Here is a 9,860-nt window from a genome sequence, read left to right as displayed (position 1 = left end):
CTCTTCTCTTTCTCTCTCGCTTTTTTCATTCCATAACGAGCCAATGGTTTGAGATTCAAGACGAGTTCACTTGTTGGGATCGAAATAACGAGGCGTCGTCACGGAAGCTAATAATTGAAAACTTTAAACGACGATAAATCGGACAAAAGAAAAAATATACTAAAAAGGCATAATATTTTAATATTGGTTTGGTCAATTGACCTACATATCGAAAACTAATATAAAGAAAGACACAAAACTGTGGAAAGAATAATCTCCCATAAACAAGACTCTCTAAACGACTACATTGTGGATGCTGTTGTTTTTTGTGTTGTATGAGAGGGATTCTTCAATTTATAGAGGTCCAAACATTTTCCTCCAAGAAAAGGACTAGCCAAATATGAAAGAGAATTATATTTTTCCTTCAGGAAAAGTAAATCAATTATGGTTATACTTTGACTTTTGTTCAAGAGAAAAGTAAAACTCAAATATGGTAAGAAAATCAAGGCAAAACCCTAACACTATTTACCAATCCAATTCCCCAGAAAGGCTATTTCTCACAGTTACAAGCTTTCCTTTAGGGACCAAAAATTGCTACACTTTAACTCCAGCTCAAGGGAGTTTTGGCAAGTACTTGATAATTAGGGCAAGTTTTCTCTATAGAGATTATGATGGAACTGGCCAATTACCAAATTTTGATCTTTACATAGGAGAGGATCATTGGGACACAGTCATAATATCTAATGCTTCTATACCAATTAGGAAGGAAATTATGCACACCCGCTTTGACTACATAGCTTCATTTGCCTTGTCACAGACGGCGATGGCGGACGAGAATTTTGTACGAAGTGGGTTCAATCGAAGACATCGATATCGATTGATGTTGATGAGCGAGACAAATAAAATTTACGTGCAACACTTCCTTTCTTCTTATTTTCATAACTTGACAAAGATATGTCTTTCCTTAAAAACGGTAACAAAAAATAAGAAAAGCTTCTAAAACTACATAACACTTTCTTATAAAGGGCAAAAATTAAAAACAGGCAAAAAAAAAAAAAGAAAGAAAGTAAAACTCTATTTACTTTAATGTAAAGAATTGTAGTTTGTCTATTTAATTTAATAATTTTTACCTGAATAAAAATTAACAACCTTTTAAACTTTAGAAAAAACTTCATAACAAATATAAAATTTTCTTAAACTCCAAGAACTTAACTATCTAAAATATATCTTGTTTATAAATGGAAAAATTTTGTAATTCACAAAAATAATAAAAAGGTAAATAGTTTCATAAATGACACATGCATATTTTAACTAAACTGATAATTGATAGATGCACAAAAAATTAAATAAAAATAGCTAATAAACTAAATTGGAAATTTCAATCTAACCAAACTATACAATTCCAACATAAACTAAACTAAAAAGAACCAAACCTATGAAAGAAAGAAATAAAATCACCCCAAGTTTTACCTTTTTAAAAAAAAGTAAAATGGACTTTAGAATAAATCTTATTAAAGGAGAGTAAAGAAAGCTAGTAGAATACATACATTTACAAAGTAGTAAATAGAAAGAGAAGAGATTTAGTACATGGTAGAAATTAGAAAGGAAGGACCCTCACATGCAAACCACAAATAACCAACAAAATGCATAAAAACGTAGATAAGCGGGTCGAACTCTCTATCTTAAGATGCCTTTTGAACCCGCTTACCATCCCGCCAGAGCTGTGGCTTCGTTCAAGTGGGTTCAACATAACATTAATATTGAAAAATTCTGTTTTCAACCAAATTTCCAATATACATACAGTATAATTTCCAGACGAAGTGGGTTCAATTGATCCCACTTGATACAACGTGGGTCCGCCCCTGCAAGACAGACACGACAATTCCTTTTATTTCAGCCTTAGAGTTGAGGCCTTTCAACATTACCATGTACCCTACTATAAGTAGATCATTGAAATTTTCGTACGTCTCAACTTCGGCTCCTTAACCAATCACTACTTTAGGTACGTTTATTCAATCTCTCTAGGTTTACAAGATCAAGAATGTCGTATGCTATATTAAGATCTAATATAGTGTTGTGACATAAATATATAACTTATACACGCTGACGGCCTTTAACAACAACAACATACAAAGTATTAAATAAAGAATTATTCAAGAATAAATATTGAATGATAAGATTACGTATTGAATTACATCATTTTATGGAGACTTACCAACAGTTCTGGTAGTATATACACTAACAATATGTATAACTTAAATGTTTACACTATTGGTGTAATTTTACATGTATTAGATCACTTCCCATCTTTTGCAGATTATCAATCCGAACTTGTAATACAAAGTGAATTATAATTTACTTTTTAAATGAGTTGATATATAATATTAAATTATTTTCAAATTTTGTGGTGTATAAAAATTAAACTGATTTTACTTACTTGGTCCTCCCATAAATTTTTTGTATAGTTACTATACATACTTGTCTTTTTACTATCAAGATGGATACATTCGTTAACAATTGTTTGTTTTCTGTCCATACACAGGTATAGCTATGATGCATACGATAGAATTTGGATGCCATTTTCTTTTGAGAAAACGGTCACTATTAATACAACACAAAACATATTAATTGACACCCTTTACCGAGTACCGTCAGTGGTGCTGAGCATGGCTGTGACACCGGATCCGTTGACCTCGACCGACGACTCGGTGTCCCTTTACTGGAACGCTGATAAAATCACAGATAGGTATTACATATACATGTACTTCGCCGAAGTGGTCGAACTGCCAGTGACACAAACAAGGGGATTCAACATTTATGCTACTGATAACCTCTTTTATGGACCTATGTCTCCCAACTATTTGTTGACGTCGATGGTGTACACAGTGTCTCCGGGATCTGGTGTCGAGAGGTACCATGTTGTCATTAATAAAACTGTGACATCAACTCTTCCGCCACTCATTAATGCTGTCGAAGTTTATAAAGAGATATAGCAGGACAACAAGAAAATATATCAACTCTTCATTTGTGGTGTGGAGTGAAATAAAGGAATTTTTCATCAAGGAAATCTAAACCTGAGATGGAGAATTTTAATTAGGGCTAGTTCTTGTAGTACGTTTTTGTGGGGTGATTTTGATTTTGTATAACCATCATCCAAAATAATAGCCAACAGATGTATAATATAAGTATAATATATTTGGCTATCGGCAGATGTATAATATACCCAAAATAATAGTGTTAATTTATGTATATTTGCTAGTGGATATAATTATCACTACAAGAAAGTATAGAAATCGCAACAAAAAATTTTACATTTGGCAACAATTTAGTTTTATTGTTGGCAAATGATTTTTTTGTTGCCAAAGAATTTAATTTTGTTACCATAGTATTGATTATTGTTGCAAAAAGTACTTTTGGCAACCAAAAAAAAAAAGTTGTTGCACGTTGTTGCAATAACGACCCGTTGGGAAAAGTTAAGTACGACAAAATATTTTTTTTGTTGCCAAAAGTCTTTTTGCAGCAATAATCAATCTATGACAACAAAAAAAAAATTGTTGCCAAATATAGTTTTTCTTGTGTGTATATTTGGCCGACCTATCAGATGTATAACTTGCCCTTTTTTCCCTCCTTGCCTAGTAAATTGAAATGAGTTTGAGTTTAACTTTATAGAAGGCTTGCTCAAATCAAAAAAGAAATTTGTTATTTGCGTGACAGGTTTACCAAATATGGTCACTTTATAGGCCTGGCTCGTCCTTACTGTGCTTGAACTTTAGCACTTACATTCCTGAATCATACTTTTAATTACCGTACGTGGGCATCCAACTACTATCATCATCAGTGATAGGGACTCCATCTATATCAGTTCTTTTGGTAAGAATTTTTATCACACTAGAGAGTTCAGATTTCCACTACCTACAACCCTCAGATTGATGGCCAGATTGAGGTGCTTAACAGATGTCTTAAAACTTACCTCAGGTGTTTCTGCACTGATCACTCTCCATAGGATTGGTCCAACTTCCTTCCCTTAGCTAAATGGTGGTATAATTCCACCTTTCATATGCTACTCCTTTAAGCTTCTATATGATTAACCATCCCCACCCCCCCCCCCCCCCCCCCCCCCCCACCCCCCGCAACCCAAAACTAATTACCATAACTATCTGGGAATGTTGATTCTGGTTTCATTGAGGATCTCTTGTTGGTTAGGGAGCTCAAGTTCCAGCTTGCCAATTTTCACTTGGTGAGAGCTCAGCAAAGGATGCAGACAATAGCTAATAGTCAAAGCTCTAATAGATATTTTTTCCATAACGGGTTGAGTGTTTATCAAGCTCCAACCTTACAGAAAAATTTCCTTCTTTCTTCTTTTTTCGGTGATTTTTTTTTTTTTTTATTGATCTCCACGAACAGTTACAATGTAGTGAAATAAACAACAAACTCCCTGCTGCTACTTATTCTAATCCTCTATACGTGAAAGTAAGATTATACTCCTAGCTAAGTGTAGTATCTATCCATGCTTTTGCTATACTGTTTTGCTTCCTTTGTAAAAAGATTTCCCTCCTATACGTGCATTCAAGCTTGACTTGGGCAGCTACTAGTGCTGGTTGTACAACTTTGTGCTCCCATAAGGCAGTGTTACGTGCCTTCCATATTCGATATATCAATGCTGCCAAAGCAGCTAAAGCCAATTCTCTGCAACCTCTTCCTTTTGTGCTCCAAGTTATTCTCTTCCAAATCCCATGTAGATCTCTCTTTATGATCCCTTTTCCTAGCCAGTTCAATGTATCTTGCAAGCACTGCTGGGAAAAAGGACACTCAAAGAACACCTGCCACAGTTTCCGTACTTGACTCACATAGCAAACATTTATCAACCTGGCTAATTCCCATTTTAAGCAACCTGTCCTTAGTTTGCAATCTATTTAATAGTGCCAACCAACATATAAAGCTGTGTTTTGGGATAGTCCCTTTGCTCCACACCCATCTGTACCATGGCCATTGCTCAATTTCACCTCTTCTCCACCTATAACCACTTGCAATAGTGCACTTTCCTGATGGTTTAAGCCAGCCCTGTTGCACATATCCAGGAGCAAAGATGTCCCTGATCTTGCATAGTTTTTTCCAATACCAACAACAATCTTTTGGGGGTATATAATCAAACCAGATTTAGCATTAGGTTATAGGTAAAATTTGCCCAACTTGCTCAAAAAGCATTTGTTTAATTAGGGACAATTTGATTTTTTTTCCCTTTGAGATGTATTTCTTGAGAAATTAGCACAATAATTCAGTAATTTTTATTTTAAAAAAAGTATATTTTAACTTATTGATGCAACAGGTAAAGGTCTAACAATCTTGTGTGAAATTAACCCTTTCGATATCTAACCACAGCTGCCCATGAGAAAAAGAAAATACTTACTTGTTTAATGAAACTGCAGACACTGCTGCTTGAATATTTTCGTCATAATTAGTTATATCGTAATATGGAAGTATTTGGTTAAAATACTTTCTTAAAAGCTCTCGAGATAGACCTCTTGATAATTACAAACTCTGCAAAAAAAAAAAAAAAAACAAAGAAGAAAAAAGAGTGTCTCTGTTAATTCAGAGGCTTTTCTCTAGATAATAATGCTAATATTAAATCAGAGCTTGGCAGAATTTGCTAGTCAGCATGCTGAAAATTAATCTCTTCGGTCTTCATTTGCTTATTTTCAATGTTGTTCTCAATTATCATGTCATATACAGAAACTTCCACTAGCTAAGTGAAAGGCTAACCACAAATTATGCAGTCAATGAATTGAAGGAGTTTTTGGCAACAGAAATGGCTCACATAAGAGAGCAATTACAAGTATCTAGCCCATCCTAATTACTACTATATAACTCAAAATGCACCAAGTTTTCGATAATGTAACATCTGTTCTCTAGAAAATTAGTACTCCCTCTGTCCCAATTTAAAGTGTTGTCCCAAAAGAGTGTCTCTTTCTACATTTAGTAAGTTTCCAACTTTAACATTTTACATGACAAGTTTAAGATCACAAGATTTAAAGGACTACACACAACTTTAATTTAAGATCATAAAATTTAAAAGTCTCTCTTTATTTCTTAAACTCGGTGCTCCAGTCAAATTAAGACACTTAAATACGGAGGGAGTACTACTATCCTTTGGAATGTGCAAAAGCCACAACGAATTGACCTGGATAACGTATGGTAATAGGATTACTATTTTGAGCAAAAAAGAATATGATTTTGGGCCGTATTGTTTACTGAGACTAGTTTCTCTACTATTTTGAACAAGTACAACATTACTTGAAGTCACGGTTATACAGGAACAATCAAGATCATATCGATGTAATCCTTATGCTAATCTATAGTTGAACTGATTTTTAAAATGTCTAGTATAACCTACAACTTTCAATGGAATGATATCTTGGACATATAAACTAATAAAGCCTCTTGTTAAGCTTCTTCTAGTCAGCTATTATTCCCACGACTTATATGCTTGGTCTACTACCTAGTGGCTCAAATCAAGGTAAACTCGTTGAATTTTTAAAATAGAAAGCACATATCATGACACAAGAGCACATTAAGATAATAGATGTGTTGCACACTTGCACTGACCTTGCTCAGCAAGTGATATCAGGTTGGACTTCATCAAATCACTTGGAAACTTCATTCTTTAACTTGGTCAAATTGTTAGGACTATATAAGGCAAAGCCCCCAAAGTTATTCTCAATCAACCAATTAAACTTCAAGATAATAGATTAAATCCAAATATGGAGGAGATGTTGAATGGATTCCTCTTTGCATGGCTTGTTACTTTATCTTTAGCAACAATAGCTGTTGCACAAGATGACCAATCAGGTATCATGTTTATTATTAGTATAACCTTTTAATTGATTTATTCTCCACATGGGCGGATCTACGATTATGGTTTTGGCATAACTTAATAGCTTTGGTTCTGACCCTGTATTTCTGTAAAAATATACTTAATATGTATAAATAATTTATTTAGAACCCAGTAAACAAAAAAAGTTGTGACCGAAGCTCATATAAACTGCTCATATAAACTTAATATCTTGTATCCGCCTCCGATTCTACACATAGTATATATGTGGCTCCAATATTATTATTCGTTGCCTGTTCAATGCTCATGTTATTTTTATGTTCGTGTTTTATAGGATTCATAAGCATCGATTGTGGAATACCAGCAGGTTCCAACTATACTGACAGAATAACAGGACTATCTTACACTTCAGATGTAGGTTATGTCAGTGGTGGAGTGAGCAATAGCATATCCCTTATTTATCAATCCAATTCCCCAGAAAGGCTATTTCTGACAGTTACAAGCTTCCCTTTAGGGACAAAAAATTGCTACACTTTAACCCCAGCTCAAGGGATTTTTGGCAAATACTTGATAAGGGCAAGTTTTCTATATGGAGATTATGATGGAACTGGCCAATTACCAAATTTTGATCTTTACATTGGAGAAAATTATTGGGACACAGTCACAATTTCTAATGCTTCTATACCAATTAGGAAGGAAATTATATACACACCCTCCACCGACTATATAACTGTTTGCCTTGTCAAGACAGATACTACAACTCCTTTTATTTCAGCCTTAGAGTTAAGGCCTTTGAATATTACCATATATCCAACACTAAGTAAATCATTGGAACTTTATGCACGTCTGAACTTCGGTACCTTAACCAATCAATACATTAGGTATGTTTGTTTAATCTTTTTTAATTTTGGAAGATCAAGGTTTTCCTATGCAATAAAGATCATGTTGTTTGTGACATAAATAATAGAGTATTTTAACTTACGATACTGACGACATAAAAGTTTTTACATAGATCTTCAGTGTAAGTAATTTTTATACCATCAAGTCACATTTATCTATTATAGCAGGTAACTTGTCTTATTTTTAAAATTACAAATTTTGCTTTTTAAGGAGGCTTAGATATCCTTTGGGTGTCTTGATAGTGTAACTTTTTTATACTATCGGTATAACTTAAACTCGTTTACACTATTTGACTATAGGTGTAGCGCCTAGTTCTACCTGTTGAAATGTGTCGATACTATCTTATGCACGTGATCAATCCGTTAATTCTTGTTATAGGAAAATAATTAGGTGTAATTAACTTTTAAATAACGTGATGTATGATATAGAAGTTTTTATTCTGCGAGTATATAAAAGCAAGGGTGGATCTAGAGAAGGAACTATGGGTTCATCTTAACGTAGCTAGTAGTTTTGACTTATTAGAACCTATCTATAATACAAATTATTAAGTAAGTATAAATAATATATTTTAAACCTAGTAAATTAGACATAATATAATAGAATTTCCATTCCGTACGCGTAAAGTTCAAATCCTACATTCACCTCTTTATAAAACATACATTCGCACTACAACAAAATATGCTTTTAGCGGCAATTAGTTAGCGGCAATAACTTAATTGCCGTTAATTGTATTCTGGAATCAATTTTTACCGACAATACCAAACTTTAGCCCTAACAATAAATGCCACTAAAGGCTTTACCGACCTTGGATCTAATGGCATTTAACAATTGCTGGTAAATGTTTTTGTGGGAATAACTATTGCCGCTGAAAGGAAAATATATTGCTACTAAAAGTCTCTTTTGGTGGAGTGTCGTTAACAATTGTTTGTTTTCTATTTAACACAAAACAGGTACAACTATGATGCGTACGATAGAATTTGGATGCCATTTCTATGGGACACAAAAGCAATTATTAATACAACACAAGACGTACTTGAAAACACTTACAGAGTACCATCCGCGATAATGAGCACGGCCGTGACACCGGACCCGTTGACCGCCACCAACGAATCGGTGTCCTTTTACTGGACAGCTAATAATATTACGGAAAGGTATTACATATACATGCACTTCGCTGAAGTCGTAGAAGTGCCCGTGACACAAATAAGGGAATTCAACATTTATATAAACGATAACCTATTTTATGGACCTATGTCTCCAAACTATTTGTCCACGACAACTGTGTACACAGTGTCTCCAGGCTATGGTGTTGAGAGGTACGATATTGTGATTAACAAAACTGCGATATCAACTCTTCCGCCACTCCTTAATGCTGTCGAAATTTATAGAGAGATATAGTTGGTTAATAAGAAAATGTATCAATATCTGTATGTGGTGTGGAGTGAAATAAGAGAATTTTTCATCAAGGAAATCGAAGGCCGAGATGGAGAGTTATGGTGCATGTGTTGTTGTACATTTGTTGAATTTACTTTTCTATTTGTGGATTAAAGCTAGCTCAATTGACTAGTAATTTTGATTTTACAAACTGATCATTGTGCTCTATTCCGCAATCAGTATCCGTTCTTCGTTAATTTTTAGTCATATTCTATTGTTTATAATTTTAGAGGAATTTTATGTTTTGCTAGGGAAATTGTGAAACAGTGGTTTGAAGTTATGGATTTTGAAGTTTATTATATGTATATATTCAGCAACTTTTTCAAAATTTAGACCAAAGTTATTGTATTATGACGAACTCATACCTCAATGCTAGCTCTGCTTCTGTCTACAATGACTTGATCCATACTTTTCATTTTTCTTATCAGAAAGTGTGAGGAATTATCTTAATCAATGAGGACAAAACAATATGAAGGCGACTTTAAAAATTCTTAAAAGTTGAAGAATCAATGAAAATTTTAGAAAAGTCCACCATTAATCTATTGCATTTTTTTATTGCCGTGGAACTATTTGTAGTTAGGCAAGGTGAATGCTTTATAGCATAATAGCATATCATAAAATTTCTCAAGGGCCTGGGCTGTTGTACTCTCGAACCTGACATAACTTCGGGAAACGTCATTGCTAGTTTTATCTCTACGTTTCTTTTTCCTTTTCACTT

The 9,860-nt window shown here is 33.9% G+C and overlaps 2 protein-coding genes across 2 annotated transcripts; both read left to right on the top strand.

Moving 5' to 3' along the window:
• Nucleotides 1-469: 469 nt before the first annotated feature.
• LOC132053920 (putative leucine-rich repeat receptor-like protein kinase At2g19210) lies at nt 470-2,972 on the top strand. Its single transcript, XM_059446013.1, has 2 exons — nt 470-861; nt 2,522-2,972. Exons 1-2 carry the CDS (start codon nt 470-472, stop codon nt 2,970-2,972), a joined length of 843 nt encoding a protein of 280 aa, XP_059301996.1.
• Nucleotides 2,973-6,680: 3,708 nt separating this feature from the next.
• LOC132054559 (putative leucine-rich repeat receptor-like serine/threonine-protein kinase At2g19230) lies at nt 6,681-9,339 on the top strand. Its single transcript, XM_059446543.1, has 3 exons — nt 6,681-6,825; nt 7,143-7,689; nt 8,659-9,339. Exons 1-3 carry the CDS (start codon nt 6,738-6,740, stop codon nt 9,104-9,106), a joined length of 1,083 nt encoding a protein of 360 aa, XP_059302526.1. The 5' UTR covers nt 6,681-6,737; the 3' UTR covers nt 9,107-9,339.
• The last annotated feature ends 521 nt before the right edge of the window (nt 9,340-9,860 follow it).

The sequence above is a fragment of the Lycium ferocissimum genome, chromosome 4 (genome assembly GCF_029784015.1).
Source record: "Lycium ferocissimum isolate CSIRO_LF1 chromosome 4, AGI_CSIRO_Lferr_CH_V1, whole genome shotgun sequence".
NCBI lineage: Eukaryota > Viridiplantae > Streptophyta > Magnoliopsida > Solanales > Solanaceae > Lycium > Lycium ferocissimum.
This window is presented reverse-complemented; position numbering and strand designations above follow the sequence as displayed.